Source organism: Enhydra lutris, unplaced genomic scaffold, assembly GCF_002288905.1.
Source record: "Enhydra lutris kenyoni isolate GAN:26980312 unplaced genomic scaffold, ASM228890v2 scaffoldscaffold21, whole genome shotgun sequence".
Taxonomy (NCBI): domain Eukaryota; kingdom Metazoa; phylum Chordata; class Mammalia; order Carnivora; family Mustelidae; genus Enhydra; species Enhydra lutris.
The window spans coordinates 8,482,443-8,499,225 of record NW_019154105.1 but is presented as its reverse complement, the minus strand read 5'-3'; the positions used below and the strand labels follow the sequence as shown (position 1 = coordinate 8,499,225).

Sequence of the window (16,783 nt, the reverse complement as noted above, 5' to 3'; positions counted from 1 at the left end):
TTAAAAAAATTCCAGTGGAAGAACCTTGTAATTTCTGATTTTTTTCAATAATTATAACTTTATTGATTTGTGATCAAAGGAAATATCTGAGGTTTATGTAGCTATTTTTTTTTGGTATTAATTGAATTTTCTTTATATCTGAAATCATGTCACTTAAAAAATATTCGATGATCGCATGGAAAAAATATATGTTCTACTTTCAAAATGTGATATATTACAATCAGGCACATAACATTAATTATATTATGTACATTTTCTATATCTTTGATCTGTTGTGCATTGAGAAAGATGAATTAAATTCAGCAAATACAATGTGTTTCTTTTTCAGTTTGTAGCCCCTGTAATTTCTGTGCATGAACTATGTTTCTCTTTTATATATTATATGTTTGCCATTGTGTGCTCATTTGAATCATGTCTTTGCATTATAGTGTGTACTTCGTTGTCCTATTTAATGCTAAATTTCTCTTTATTTGACAATAAGAACATATTACCTTTTTTGTCATTTCCCTGCTACACATTTGCCCAGTTTTTATTTTTAACATTTCCAAACAGCTTTGTTTTAGATATACCTTACATAAAGTAAAGAATTAGATTTTGTTTTTGCTTTGTGAGCCAATTTGGAAATATTATTCTTTTAAATAGGTAACTTAGGAAACTTTATTATGATGATAAATATAAAAGATGTGAACTGTAATTATTTTCTGTTCTATTTGTTTTTGTGGCTTTTATTATTTTTTACATTTTTTCTTTCTTGTGTATGGTTCTTCTGATACTTAGGGAGGTTTATTTTTACTCTAATAGTTTTAACTTTACACAGTACTCTTAGTTCTCTTTTCTTCATATGGTATCTATTGATACTCTAATTTTAAAAAATGATAGAAATACTTTCTTTTTCTTCCCTGATTCCATTTCTTTTTTCTCCTACTTTATATTTGCCGATAAAAATGATCTCTTAATGTTTTACCTTATCCTTCTAAATATTCTTATACTTCTATTATTTGATTGATCAACTTTAAATGTTTTCTGTTGATTCTAGCCCTTAGATAGTAGGTGATCAGCAAACTTTCTCATCTTTGCCCTTCCCATTCTAATTTTTTTATTATGATATGTTAGTCACCATACAGTACATCATTAGTTTTTGCTGTAGTTTTCTATGATTCATTGTTTGCATATAACACCCAGGGATCCATGCAATCCTTGGGTTTGCCATTTTTAAAATGAATTCTTTTATTTACTTTAAAAATAGAGTAAAATTCACTCTTTTGGGTGTACAGTTCCATGAATTTAGACAAACACATGTAGTCACATCACTACCACTAGAATCAGAACGGCTCCATCACACCCCAGATTCTCCTGGGCTGGTTTTCAGATGGCATCCTTTTACTAATTCTGTGTCAGATATTTTTGTTGTTGTTGTTACTTACCATTGAATGAGGTGGGTTTCTTGGATCTGCTGTTCTCAGGGTAGTTCTTCTGGGGGTTGGGGAGGAGGTGCCGGGCCTCCCTCAGATCCCTCCTTCACCACTTAACACAGACTCAGACTGCTTCCTGCTGAAGTGGCTCCTCCATGGGAGCTCTCCGTTACCAGCCACCATGAAGTTGACTGGATCCAAGAGGGCTTCTTCCGCATTTATTTCTCTCTTTGCTACAGATGAGAGATTGACCTGAACCCTCCACCTTCACACAGTATGTTTCTGCGCTCATTTTCAGAGACCAGCCGCTCCTGGCCATCTCACTCTCTGCATGTCTTTGCGGCCTGTCTTCCTGTGTGGTGTATGCTAGCTGTGCCAGTCCTGGGTAACGCTCAGACATTTTTTGGAGTCTGTGGAAAATATGTCTTCTAGTTTTGCTGAAAATGAAGATCATGGAGTTTTGTTGTTGTCATTAAATGTGTAGCATTTGTATGTTCTAGGAGAAGAGAGAAGGCCCTGACTCACACAGCTGGGTCTTCACCGGAAGTTCTTCTTTGACTTCCCTCTCCCAGCTTGTCTTTCACTCCTCTTCCTTGGCTCACTCTTGAAGTGCTGCAAACCCCTCAGGCTGCTGAGCTCTCTTATTCACATGCCAGTTCCTTAAAGCCTGTACAAATACTTCCTGTTCTATTTTATACCTCTTTGTCATTTCCTAAACGTACAACTTCAAAATTAGTCAATTTTTTTCTGGTTATTCTGTTGGCTTGGAATGCCCTTTCTTTCTTTCTTTAACTAGTATGCCCTTGCTCATACTTTGAGACCTAAAAAAAGGATACTGTCTCCTTTAGGAACCCTTCCTAGATACCCTCAAAAGAAGACGCAGAATTAATCTCTCAGCTGTGCTCCCACAATACATTGCCCCATTTTGGGTGCCCTTATCTTGCTGTTTTCAGTATTTATATACCTTGTTATCAGACCAATGAGTATCCCCTGCATTTACGTATTAACCCATCAATACAGACTTTCTGATGCTGTGTTTCTAGAACCTTACTTTTAGCTCTCTTATGATGGTCAGCACATACTCTCATATGGTCTTAGCTGATTTTCTGCTGGTTAATTGAAGAGTATGATATTCTGGGTCATCTAGGTTTTCTTTTCTAGATTTGTTCTTAATTTCAAAGCAGTTTTCCTGCTCTTAGGCTGTAAATGAATCTCCTCTAGAATTGGAGCATTCATAAATTTTGAAAAAGCTCAGTAACCATTAATGGACATTCTTCTCCATTCCAGGTGATGCAACAGTGACCATAGCTCACAGATATACTCCCAAAGAACAACTGAAGACCCATACTCAGCTGGCGGATATTATCATAGTAGCTGCTGGTAAGTCTTCGGTGGCTGTTAATTTGGTGAAATGTCATCAGCAGAGCAATTCCTGCCCTAATTGCTGACATGTCCGTAAAAACAGTTTCTTGGGAGAGTTAGGCATACATATGACTAACTTCCCTCGACCGGATCTTGTCTCTTGGCAATTATTATATTGGCTCGTTGTGCCTACGACTTTTGTCACTTCATTTTGGAAAACCCAAATAGCCTTTGGAATGACAGATTAAGCACAAGAATGAACATGCATGTTGTCAGTTCCTTCAGAGACACGGTTGATTCTAAACGTGAATGAGTTATGGGGAGACGGGTAGGAAATGCTCTTGAAAAGATAGCCAGGGCTAGCTCATGTAGGGCCTTGGGAAGGACTTTGATATAAGCCAAGGATGGCTGAGAGCAGGAGATTGACATGGCCTGGCTTATGGTTTTAAGAGTGCTTAAACTATGTCAGAGTGTGGACTTGAGAAGGAGGAACAGAGAAGAGGTATTGGGTTTTCATTTATGGGATCAAGGATTTTTCATAATTTGTTTTATATTTGAAGCATACAAAATAATCCTACCCTGTACTTCTACCTCTACTCTTGCCACATAATATTTCTACATTGAAGACAATTGTGACTCTTCTTGCTTTATCCAGGGCTTGAATGAGAGCCTTTTTCATTTTGTTTATCAATTAGATATTATTGGTGATTTCTAGACTTTACATTTGAATTGCTGGGTGGTTATAAACTGTAAAGGAAGAGTAGAAGTTCCAAAAGAAATTGAGTTTGATGAAGAGAATGATAGCTCAAATTTAGTTTACTTTCTTATTCTGATATAGGCCCTTCTCTGGAACTCAGAATATATGTGTGATGACTCCAGGTAGAGTAATTTGCATCCTGATAGAGTAAAAATACAAATACTCTCTTTTTAGGAAGTCCCCAATAAGCTGGTACATCTAACCACATTTCCAGTTTTTCTGAGTAACTGTATATTCAGGTGATATTGAATGCAAATTTTTGAATGGGATTGACAGAAGGAAGACAGACATTTAGAGAAGCAATAAACTTTTTCGTACCCCAGATAACGTTAAGTGAAATACTGCCACAGCAACTGATATATTCATAGAAGATGAATATTAAACTGACTTCTTTTTAGAAACACTTGGATTCACATGCCAGAGTCAGAATCTGGAGAGTAGAGGGGCGTTGGGTCATTGTTGTTCATCTCAGACTTTAGACAGAATGAAATTTACATTATCTTAAGAAGGTGCTACTTGACTCTAATGTTAACAACTTGTAAAGAATATTTCACAGTTGATCTTAGTTTCTGTTTCTCTGTTATAATACTGAATGGATATTTTCTTCTAGTGAGATAAAAATCCCCCGATGTGCGTTCAGCTTGTGTTTTCTTGTCGTGGGAAATGGAAGATAGGCGATTCTCTCTTCAAGCACTGCGACATTCTCTTGGGATTAAAGCAAGCTGTATGTCCCAGTCATTATGGCCACCCCTGTCATCACACTTCAGTGTCTCCTCTACCCTCACCATATGCTCCTCTGTAAAGGCCTAAATCAGCACTAAGTACGAGGTGTTAAACAATAAAATGAGAAAAGAAAAAGGAAAATGAAGGGAAGAGAAGGGAAGGACCAAGCCTATATCGAATTAATAAAATAGAAGCCAGGAGGTACTCAAGCCAGCAGGTGCAGAGGCAGTACTGAGGTTCTGTCTAGTGGCCATCCCAGTCTGGGCATCCTGTCACCACCAGAGGGCGCCAGGCAGGTGGCTGCTGACGTAGACAGCCATGGTGGATCAACATTCCACGGGTTTCACCACACTCCCTCCGGGTGGTGGCTGGAGGACATTTTGAATGTAGTGTGAACAGGCCTTGTATTCCAGTCCTAATGCCAGTCACTAGACACAAAGATATGCTGAATGCTGGAAGACAGCCCCGTAGATGACCCTGCAGTCGTCCTGAAGAAATAAATAAATATTTGGATAATGGGAAATTGGGGGGAAGAAAATTGAGAGCTTATAAGAAATAACTAAAGATTGCTCATTTCCCTGCCCTTACTAATCACCTGTAGAATTTAAGGATAAAGTATGTCGATATCGGTAAATTACAGTGAAATTATAAAGAAGGAGCAAGTTAACATAAAAAAGAAATTCCATATCACCAGACAGTAGGACTGAAATCTTACTAAAATGAAGCACATCTCGCATTCTGTGTGGGAAATAAACAAATACAATTAGCAGTGGGTATTAAAGAAGGAGATAGTGATCTAATGGCAGAGGTAGCTGGAAAAGGAAGGGCTGGATCGTTGGCATAACTAGAATGTCAGCATATATGGAAGTAGTCCCATCGAAGAGTCAGGTAGAGTAGAAGGAGGAGTGGTGCGTGATGTATCAGAAAGATTGATAACGTCTGAGGGATGACAATGAAGAATGTAGTGATGAAATCTCGGAATGGGCTTGCAGAAGAAAAAAGCAAAAAAGGAAATCATTGTGTAAAGATCCTGAGGCATAAATAAAATTAGCATATGTTAATATTCAGCTCACCCCTCCAGTTTCTCAAATTCCCATGGTCCTGTCCTTATAGGTTTAACTATGTATCACTTCCTTTTTAAAACAAATCTCTGCACATTCAGGATTTAGATTAATTTAGAAGCTCAAATTTGAAAATCAGATTCTGTCAAACTATGCATTTAGAAGTAAGAAACTTCAAGTCTCTTCTCAAAACCTCTGAGTTCACAGAGAGAATGAATCTGGGGGACTTTCCTGGACCATGGTTATGGCCCTTAACATCTGTTTATGGTTGTCCGTCACCGTCACTAGACTGTAGTAGGGACGGAACTGGTTTTTGTTTTTTTAATGCGGTATATAAGTGCCTCAAACAAAATCTGACACACAGTGAGTACTCGATTAACGTGTGTTGTATTCATTTTGAAATTACAACTGGAACAAGGACTTCAAATTGATACAAATTTAGACGATAAATTTTTAAGCATATAATTTTATAAAGAACCATTCTAGCTACTGATTGATTCACATAGTGGTAGCATGATTTTTTGTAACTACTAAACATTCCTAGCTTGTCGTTATAAAGTAAGTTGAAAAGGTCATAAAGGTGAAAGATTTGTACATACAAGAGCAGTTTGTATCATAAAGTGGATAACTGAACTGATTTGACTTGAAATAATGAGCTTAAGAAATTATAAGAAGGCGATGATGAAAGACACTAGTACAGACATCTAAAATATAGTAAGAATATTAAATGGTTGAATTGAAAGGAATGGTTTAAGGGAAGGCTGTGTTGGCTTTGTGTGAGGCTACTGATAAAGAAGGGAAAGATGGGGTGCCTGGGTGCCTCAGTTGGTTGGGTGTCTGCTTTTGGCTCGGGTCATGATCTCGAGGTCCTGGGATCGAGTCCCACGTCAGGCTTCTTGCTCAGTGGGGAGCCTGTTTCTCCCTTTCCTCTTCCCCCTGCCTAGGCTTTCTCTCTCTCTCTCTGACAAATAAATAACTAAAATATTTTTTAAAAAGGAGAAGGGAAAGCTAGCCAGGATAGGGTACCCATGCTGAGAGAGTATGAGAAGACCCTTTGATTCACTTCTCTCTCATGTTTGCAGGACACTGGGGGATATCCTAAGTCTGTAACAGTTCTAGGGATCCTCATCCTTCAAGCAGGACAGACAGGTTTTTTCCAGACACGGTCTGAAAGACCCTCCACCAGTATGAGTGAACTGTGGAACTAGCTGCGTTCGGGAGATGAGCTGCTGAGTCAGTGCCACTTGCATATTAACCTGCGGGTGCAGAGTGTCATAGCTGGTGACAGCTGGCATTTGGGCCACTAAGCCGTCCCCTCCGGCAGGATGAATGAACTCTGCAGCCGTAACTCTCGCGTCTCTATTGCAACACTTTTAATGATAGACACTGTAATACAAAACAGGATAAAGAGGCAATTCAGTAGAGTAATTTGGAGTATTCCTACTTACTCGTCATGAAATAAAGGTGACCGACCAACTTCTTTCACGACTTCTCCCATTGTATCATCAAGCTTGGACACACTCCCATCAAACATCATCTTAGGTTCTCAATAGAGTTTTCCTTCTGCTGGATTTCCTCTTCCTTCGAGCGAGTGCCAGGACACTGAGAAATTCCCAGGGTGAGGCCTGGAAATCCTCGGTTCCACCATCCACCGCTCGTGCCATTGTCTTTTGCATATCCCAATTCTTATTCTCTGTCTTGCCATTTCAGCCTCTGTTTCTCCACTTAGAAGTCCTTCCTTCATTCCTAAATGTGTCATTTGTCTCAATTTTATTAGTTATTTTACAGAGTAGTGTAAATGCCCAGGCCTTGCTAGAGCAGAAATTCCAGAATTTAGATTCCAGCTCTGCCACTTGCTAATTTTGTAACCTTGGTCAAGTCATCCCATCTCTGAGCCTCAGTCTCTTTGATGGGAAGAATCATAATCTCTAATGTAGTGTTGTTAAAGCCAATCCTGGCAAAGAACATTGCACAGTGGCTAGCATATTGTAAACACTCAGTAAGTATTATATGCTAATATGTTATATGTTACTCCTTCTTAGGCCACTGCACATGAATTTAAACAAAAATTTAGAAACAATAAATCAGTTGGTTGTTAACCTACAACTTCGGTGTAACTTTAGGCATATACCTTTGGTCACTTTGATATTAACATAGTATGAAAGTGGACTGGTCCTCATAAACATAAAAAAAATAAAGGAAGTGACTTACCGATAAGAGACTAACTTCATAAAAGCTTTATTTTTTACTTAAGATTTGTGGCTTCTTGGGATGATACCTGCTTTTGCTCATAGCTGTGCGTTCTGTTATCCCTGGACGCGCCCCTCGTTCCCACCATCTTTTGAAACAGTCTGACTTTGTGAGGGGTTATGGAGGGGAGAGGTACTTAGGGGAAGGGGTTTGTTCTCACAGACCTTTTCCCACCCTCTCAGTCTGTCACCCTCTCCCTTTCCCCACATCCTCCCCCTCCCCAGTTGTAGCCCTCCCCAACCCATCCCTAGAGCCTCCCTAATCCACAACAAATAGGCTTCATCAATGTATGACAGGGTGCTTAATTATTGTTATGTTCCTGAGTATTGGTTATTTTCTACATCCCTACCATAAAAACTCAGCAAACATGCACAATAATCTAACCAAAGCCAAGCGCAGTTAACAGTGTGATAATGAGCCTTCCCTTATTTTATACTTCCATGGAAATATACATATTTACACATTTCTTTTCACCTTGCATGGACAATTTGCATTTTATGGCTCTACACTGTCTATGTTTCCTCATCAGATGCGTCCTTCTAAAGCATGGTTTCTACTGATTTTGTAGCATTCTCTGCTGTAAGTATAATTTATTTATTCAGTTCTTGATGGTTGGACATTTAGGTTGCTCCCAGTTTTTTACTATTATAAACATTGCAGTAAACAACTGGGGACATCTTTGTAAACACCCAGGATTATGTGCACAAGGAACATGTAATATTTATTAGATTGGTCTTTAATTGTTTGCTAATGAATGGTTACTTGTATTCTCCAAAACAAAACTGATATTTAAAGCTTCGTGCATAATCCACAGCAGGCTCCCTGCTCAGTGGGAGTCTGCTTCACCCTCTCCCTCTGCCCCTCCCCCACTTGTTCTCACTCACTCTCTCTCTCAAATAAATACAATCTTTAAAAAAGAAAAAAAAAAAAAAGACTTTCTTTCCCCCTCTGTCTGTTCCTACCCCCTCCCCTGGAAGAAATAAAATCTTTAAAAATTTTTTAAAAGTAAGGACGATCTGGGTGCAAATTGAGTTTTAATCTTAAAAATCACATTTAATTCTCTGGGCTGCATTTTCAACTATTGTAAAAAGGAGATACTAATACTAGTGGTACAGGCTGCTGTAAGAACTGGTCTGAAATAAACATAGTTTCCCTTCCCTTCAGTCTGACATTGTATTGTGACCCTCTGACTAAAATTACAATATGTTTTAAATGAAAATACATGAATTTGTCATCTAGCACCAAAAGGCTTATTTAAGTTGCCAGTAATTGGATATGTGGATTGTAAAAGTCGCGTATGAACTTGTACATTTTTCCTTGATCCATGTTAACCTCCAATAAGCAAAAACACCCCCCCAAATTCAGCATCTAAGAAGCATCCCAAGGCTTTATTTCTTTTTCTTAACTTGCTATATATATTTTGTTCTTAACTTGTTATGACTGCATGGACTGTGAAAAAGGGGTTCTTACCTTCTCGTCACCCAAGTGTTTTTACTTGTTATCAAGTAACCTCTGGGAAGCAGAGGTTGATTTTTTTCTTTGGAGGGTCTTCTCTTTACACATGTATCTACTTCCTTTCTTGAGTAAAGTAAGTGTTCAACAGCAGTATCCCAGAGAACTTCAGTAAAGAGCAATTAGATCAAAGATCTGTCTTTATTATGAGGAAACATAGATATTTCCTTTGAAATATATATGTGTGTGTGTATATATATATATATATTTGTTTGTTTTTAAAGATTCTATCCATCCATTTGACAGACAGAGATCACAAGTAGGCAGAGAGGCAGGCAGAGAAAGAGGAGGAAGCAGCTCCCCGCTGAGCAGAGAGCCTGATGCAGGGCTTGATCCCAGGATTATGACCTGAGCCGAAGGCAGAGGCTTTAACCCACTGAGCCATCCAGGCGCCCCTGAAATATATTTTAAAGTGTTAAATGATATGTCATTTATGGCTAATTCTACTTGATTGTGTATGTGTGTATCACAGGGAGGAAGAACCTTTTCAAGACAGTATCTCTAGCTATTGGCATGATCTTTGTGATGTTTTTATGGCCAGGTCTTTACAATTTTACATGACAAAATATCAAAAATGCACATAAAACTGAGCCAAAGAACAATGTTACCCCCTAGACACCAGCAACCAGTTTGTCAGATCTGAATATCATTATCGATGTTTTTAATTTCTACATGCTGTACATTTCTGCAAACTTATTTTGTTCTGGTTAACATTGTGTTTTAGAGATGTATTTATGCAAATACATGTGGCACTGGCTGTGTAATACTCAGCTGCCCGAGTGTCCATTTTCTGTCGATAGACACACATGCTGTTTCTCCTTTACTGCTACTGTAAGCAGTGCTGTAGTGAGTTAAGTGTGATTTCAACAGATATTAATTTTGCCACTGCTTATATTAGACCCTCCATCAGGTACTGAAAAACAAAGCTATGTAAAATTTGGTTCCAGAACTTGAGAAGTTCAGAGTCTAGTAGAGAAAAAGATGATGTACAAACAGACTAGTGTAATGTGGTTCACTAATACAGTATTAGAGAGGTGTGTGTGTCTGTGTATGTCTGGCTGTCTATCCATCATTTAGAAAAAGGGAAACAGAAAGAGAGACAGAGAGGCAGAAACCAAGAAGGACAAAAACCGAGAAAGAGAAACAAAGACAGAGACCAAAAGAGATGGAAACTAAGACCAAGAGAGATATATAGAGACCAAAAAGGATGGAGACGCACCCAAAGAGGGAGAGAGACAGACACAGAGGGACTGAGAGCAAGAGAGACGGGGAGCGAGCTCCACAGAGGAGGGATAACCACCCTGCTTCACCGCCCCTGATGAAATGGTGGAGCTGGGTCCCAGCCCACGGAACAAACAGAGAGTCATGGGGCAGAAACCCAGGGAAGGGGTCTTCTGGCAGATTGGAGGGGTTAAAACGCTACACAGGTATCAAAGAAAATATTAGATGCCTGTTGAAATGATAGATGCCTGACTGTGGGTGGTGAATGATGAGGCTGAGTCTTTCGGAAAGTCCAGACAGCAGAGGAAATGAAGAGCTTTCGGTTCTATCCTGTAGGCCAGGGGCAACTTTCAAAGAGTCACAAGCACTGGAATCACATGATCATATTTAAATTCTAGAAGGGTCCCTCTGGTAGCCTCTGGGGGGGGGGGGATGAGGCTGGAAGTAATGCTGACGTGGCTCTAAATACAGGGGGCATTGAAAGTGAGATGGAAAAACAGAAAGTAGACTGGAAGGATGTTGTCGCTTCGCATCCTGGGTGTACGGTGTGAGCACAAGGAAGAGCCGGAAGAAGGAAGCGGGTGTGGGAGGAGTCGAAGACAGCTGCATGCGAATTTTGAAGTGTAGCAGAATAAAAGAGGAAAAGCAGAACGGAGAAACAGAGGTCTGTGTTGGGTACAGAATAGTGAGAATTACAGGGACAGCATCAAGGGGACAGCCTCGAAGAGACTCCCATGGCACAGTGCCCTGCCATAACCAGGACTGTGCCCTGTTTATCGTTGTACTTTTGTAAGAACCTGGCTGGCACTGGACACTAGAAAACTCGCTGCTGAACGAACGCGCTTCCTTCTTTAGAATGCAGGTGCTTATCTTGGTTCCAAGCTTTTTTCTTGGAAGTTGAGGAGGCCCTTCAGAGAGGCAGATGAGCTCCTCCAGGTCCATTCAGCCCTCGACTCTCCATCAGGCCTTGTTTGGGGCTGTTCCACTTCAGAGTGGCTTCCTGTGGCATTGCATCAGCATCATTGACTCAGAGCTCGCACCTGCAGGGTTCAGAGGCGAGGCAGGGAGGCGGCAGGGGAACAACCGAGAAACGATGACTGTCTTCAGTGAGAGAACAGGAGAATACCACAGCTCTCCTTCCTAGTGTGGGTAAGAAGCTGAGCCCTCCTTTGGTGAAGTCATCATTCCTGCGGTAGAGTCAGAGCGTGTGGTGCTGTGGGATGTCTCTTCCGAACGTGTGTTGACTGGCAGAAAGTGAAATGATTTCATTAGATCTGTAGCCAGTCGTTATTAGTTGTGGCTTTGCAGTAACATCCACTCATCTCATTAAACTCCAGAAAAACTGAAAATTAAAAAAAAAAAATGGGGGATCAAAATGTCACCTATCAACCCTTGTGTGATAATCTGCACAGAGGCGGTATTTGAAACGCTCTGTGTGGACTCTGACTGTGCCCCAGCTCACTGCATCAGGTGTGGCTCTGGTTTTGAAGGAGAGCCCTGAGAAGTAAGGTGTGTTGGCACAGATCTCCTCAGGTAGCTTTCTATGAAAGTCCTTTCTTTTTACCCCTTTCTGCTGTCAGAGAAAGGTTTCTGGCTTGGCCCTTCATCTTAAGCTTAAGTCCCTTGCCCCCAAACTGATTTCTGATTTGGCTCATTAATAATTGCTTATTTTAGAATGACTTACCTTTGTTACAAAACCCGAGAATTAATGAGGACTGTGTATGAATGTGGGCTTTATGACTGTGGTTGGAACAAACTCAATTAATTCATAGTTCTTCTCTGAGTGTGCGGATTGCCGGCAATCCAGTCTAGGAGCCCAGTATGTGCCCTTCAGTTCGAGATGGTGCTCAATATCGGATCAGACATTTCAGTAATGTTTCTATTGAGTTTCTATTGTGTCTTATAATTCCCACTTACACTTATTTTTAAAATTTCCAGGATGATTCCTTTTCTTTAGAAAATACACACACATACAAATGTGAACACACATGGCACATAGACACTCACACGACAAAGGATACTTTTTCTTAAAAGATTTTATTTTTTTATTTGACTGAGAGAGACAGCAAGGGAGAGAGAGCACAGGTGGGGAGGGGCAGAGGGAGAGGGAGAAGCAGACTCCCCACTGAGCAGGGTGGCCGATGTGGAACTCGATCCCAGGACCCCGGGCTCATGACCCGAACTGAAGGCAGACACTTAACTGACTGAATCACAAGGCCGCCCCCAAAGGATATGTTATAATATATGTTCTTCTCAAGATAGTTGGTCAGGATATTTGTGGTAAAATAATGTGGCATACCATGTCAGAATGAATGAGAATTCCTTCTTGTATACTAAGAGTACCCTAAGTTCTTTTAGGTCATTAAGCTATCACCTCAAATTTACTTTATTTGAATAAAAAACTATTTGAAGGAGTTTCCTCTTCTATGATAAATTTTCTGACTTTCTAGTGGGAGCTCTGCAAAGGCAACTGGATGGTTTGGACAGAACTCAGAAAATGGCATTAGTTTACCACAGGCACTCGATTAGTTAGTAAACTAGCTTAGTTACTAATCTAGTTAACTAGATTAGTTAGTAAATTTCTTCAGATACAAATAAATACATTTAAAAACTTGTTTTGGATATAAGCTTATCAACAGACATTATGTCAATTCCCAAGATACTACATGTAGGAATTTATCCTAAAGAGAATCATAGGGGCACCTGGATGGCTCAGTTGGTTAAGCATCTGACTTCAGCTCCGGTCATGATCCCAGGGTCCCGGGATTGGAGCCCCCTTCTAGTCCCTGCATCAGGCTCCATGCTCAGTGGGGTGTCTGCTTTTCCCTCTGCTCCTCCCCCCACTAAAGTATACACTCTCTCTCTTCCAAACAAATAAATAAATAAATAAAATATTTAGGAAAAAAAGAATTATAAGGAGGTTTACAGAGACTGTATTCAAAGATGTCCATCACAGATTCATCTGTGATAACAAAAAGTTGGGAACAGCCTAAACACCCAACAATATGGGAACATTTACTGTGAATGATGGTGTAGTAATCAAAAGGAATTCTTATGGCCCGTTGTATTTGAAAATAATTATATTTGATTGCATCTATGGTAGAAATCCAAATAGGCGCACATGCGTGCACACACACACACACTCATTGACAAACAGAAAAACAAAGAGGGAAGAAAAAATACAACTTGAGAGGAGTAGTTACTTCTGGCTAATGCATAATAGATGATAGATAAATGTTGATTCCTTCTTCATCTTCCTCTGAATTCTCCAAGTAAATTCTCCAAGAGATATTTATTTTATAATTACAAAATAAAATAAAAAATTGTTTAAGATGACTCATTCCCTGTTCCTGGAGAGATTTTGCCTGCTGTCCATTTGTCTTCTGAGGCTGTTGACTTTTTAATGACAGAGAAGTGAAGGAGCATGGGAGATGTTTACTAAACTGAAATGGCTCATTTCCTACCAGGCGCCACATATGCTAATTAAATGGCTGTTCTTTTTTCTGTTGGATATTTTTTCCTGGTTTGTCAAAGATTAGTTGACCATAGAGTTGAGGGAGTCTCTATTCTGTTCCATTAATCTATGTGTCTGTTTTTTTGTGCCAGTACCATACTGTCTTGATGATTACAGCTTTGTAATAGAGCTTGAAGTCAGGCAACATGATGCCCCCAGCTTTGTTTTTCTTTTTCAACATTCCCTTGGCGATTCGGAGTCTTATCTGGCTCCATCTTACACCATACACAAAGATAAACTCAAAATGTATGAAAGACCTCATTGTCAGACAGAAATCCATTAAAATCCTGGAGGAGAACACAGGCAGTAACTTCTTCGACATCGGCCACAGCAATTTCTTTCAAGACATGTCTCCAAAGGCAAAGGAAACAAAAGCAAAAGTGAAGTGTTGGGACTTCATCAAGATAAAATGCTTCTGCACAGCAAAAGAAACAGTCAGCAAAACTAAGAGGCAACCCATGGAATGGGAGAAGATATTTTTAAATGACATTACAGATAAAGGGCTGATATCCAGGATCTATAAAGAACTTCTCAAACTCCACACCCAAAAAACACATAACCCAGTCAAAAATGGGCAGAAGACATGAACAGACACTTCTCCAAAGAAGACATACAAATGGCTAACAGATACATGAAAGAATGCTCAACATCACTAGTCTTCAGAGAAATACAAATCAAAACCACAGTGAGATACTACCTTACACCAGTTAGAATGGCAAAAATTAACAAAACAGGAAACAACAAATGTTGGCAAGTATGTGCAGAAAGGGGAGCCCTCTTACACTGTTGGTGGGAATGCAAGCTAATATAGCCACTCTGGAGAACAGTATGGAGGTTCCTCAAGATGTTAAGAATAGAGCTACCCTATGACCCAGCAATTTAACTACTGGGTATTTACCCGACAGATACAGATGTAGTGAAAAAGAAAGGGCATGTGCACCCCAATGTTCATAACAGCAATGTCCACAATAACCAAACCATGGAAGGAGCCAGGATGCCCTTCAATAGATGAATGGATAAAGATGTGATTCATAAGTACAATGAAATATTACTCAGCCATCAGAAAGGATGAATACTCACCATTTGCATTGACATGGATAGAACTGGAGGGGATTATGCTGAGTGAAATAAGTCAAGCTGAGAAGGACAATTACTGTATGTTTTCACTCATATGTGGAACATAAACAATAGCATGGAGGACCATAGGGGAAGGAAGGGAAAACTGAAGCAGAGAAATCAGAGGGGGAGATGAACTGTGAGAAACTATGGACACTAGGAAACAAACTGAGGGTTTCAGAGGGGAAGGGTGTGGGCAGATGGGGTAACAAGGTGATGGGTATTAAGGAGGGCACAGATTGTGGTAAGCACTGGGTATTATACGCAACTAGTGAATCATTGAATAATATATCAAAAACTAATGATGTACTACACAGTGGCTAACTGAACATAATAAAAAAATAAATGGCTCTTCTTGGGAGAAAAGAAGAAATGAAAAGAAATGTGACTAGATGAATTGTATGGGGTATAAATTACATCTCAGTAAAGCTTATTTTAAAAAAGAGAGATGGGAAATGGAAAGACCTAGAGATGCTGAAACTGAGGGTAATTGTGGCTCTTCTGTTCATTTTCAAAAATATAGTAGAAAGAAATCATCTAGATTTCAGTTAGCACCGAGAGAATGGAGCAGGGCAAGAATATGAGGGAAAGAGATAGGAAAGGGAAATCTCTACCTGCTCTCCTTTGAGCTCCTGACCTCCACCTTTGCCCTGCTGTCTGGAACACTCCTTGTTGCTGAAGCTCTTCTTGCTTCACGCTCCAGGGGCTATACCCGTGTCATGAATGCCTCCTTCTGCTTCAGTCAGCTAAGGGCAAATCCGTATTTGAACTGTAACAGGCTTTGTAAGAAATAGGAGCACATTCTTTTTTTTCCCCTTACACAAATATTTTAAATGTTAGGGAAACCTATTTACTTTCAAATTTATCTCCAGCACTAGCTAGTTCTTGATATCTCTTAAAAAGCATGTACAGGGATATTAACTTTTTTTTTTTTCTATAACATTAAATAATTAACACATTCTCATTTCTGAGTATGATTTTTTAATGTAGTGATTATCAAACAGATTTAAAATAATCTTTGAATAGAGTTTTCAATATAGGCATTTCATTATTTTATTTAAATATCAGTGTTCCTTATATTTATTTTAATTATTTTTTAAGATTTCAAGTAATCTCACCCAAAAAGTATACCAACGTGGGGCTCGAACTTATAACCCTAAGATCAAGAGTCATGTGTTCCACCAACTGAGCCAGCCACACACGCCAATGTTCATATTTATTTTAATAATTATTATGACAAATATTTATTAAGCAGTTCTGAAACATTGTCTTATTCAAATCTCACAGCATCCCTAAGAGGTCAGTTAGGTTACTAGCCTTATATAGTAGATGCGTACGGCACAACTGTTTCTCAAGACATGGTAGTTATGTTGGTCACACTCTGCATTTTATTAATAACACTTTTTAGTAGAACCAAAGGAACATATTGGAGCAAGAAAAAAACTAGCATGAGTTTAAATTTGCAAATCTTGAAGAGTTGTGACTACAATTCTATAACTCTCTGCCAGTAAATCACATTTCACAATCGTGTATTCAAAAAAAAAAAAAAAAAAACTTGGCATTTCCCCCTGCCAAGTAGGGTATCACTGTATCTTTATTCCAGTTCTGCTTTTCTAAAACACGGTCTACCATGTATGTCCCTTTCATAATGTGTGGCCATGATAAAGAGCATACTCTCCCTGAGTGATGCTGACATTCTTGAGGAATTAATAATCTGTCTCAGAAAAGGCAAAATTGGGGCGCCTGGGTGGCTCAGTGGGTTAAAGCCTCTGCCTTCAGCTCAGGTCATGATCTCAGGGTCCTGGGATCGAGCCCCGCATCGGGCTTTCTGCTCAGCAGAAAGCTTCCTCCTCTC

At 39.5% G+C, this 16,783-nt stretch overlaps 1 protein-coding gene across 2 annotated transcripts in view; it reads left to right on the top strand.

Annotated features, from left to right (window-relative positions):
- The window catches only part of LOC111149085 (methylenetetrahydrofolate dehydrogenase (NADP+ dependent) 2 like), a 112,126-nt gene that overhangs the window by 37,545 nt on the left and 57,798 nt on the right, over nt 1–16,783 (top strand). For both annotated transcript variants that reach the window (XM_022505998.1, XM_022505997.1), the window contains exon 5: nt 2,700–2,792. In XM_022505998.1, the coding sequence (XP_022361706.1) occupies nt 2,700–2,792 (93 nt within the window). The remainder of the gene's footprint in view (nt 1–2,699; nt 2,793–16,783) is intronic.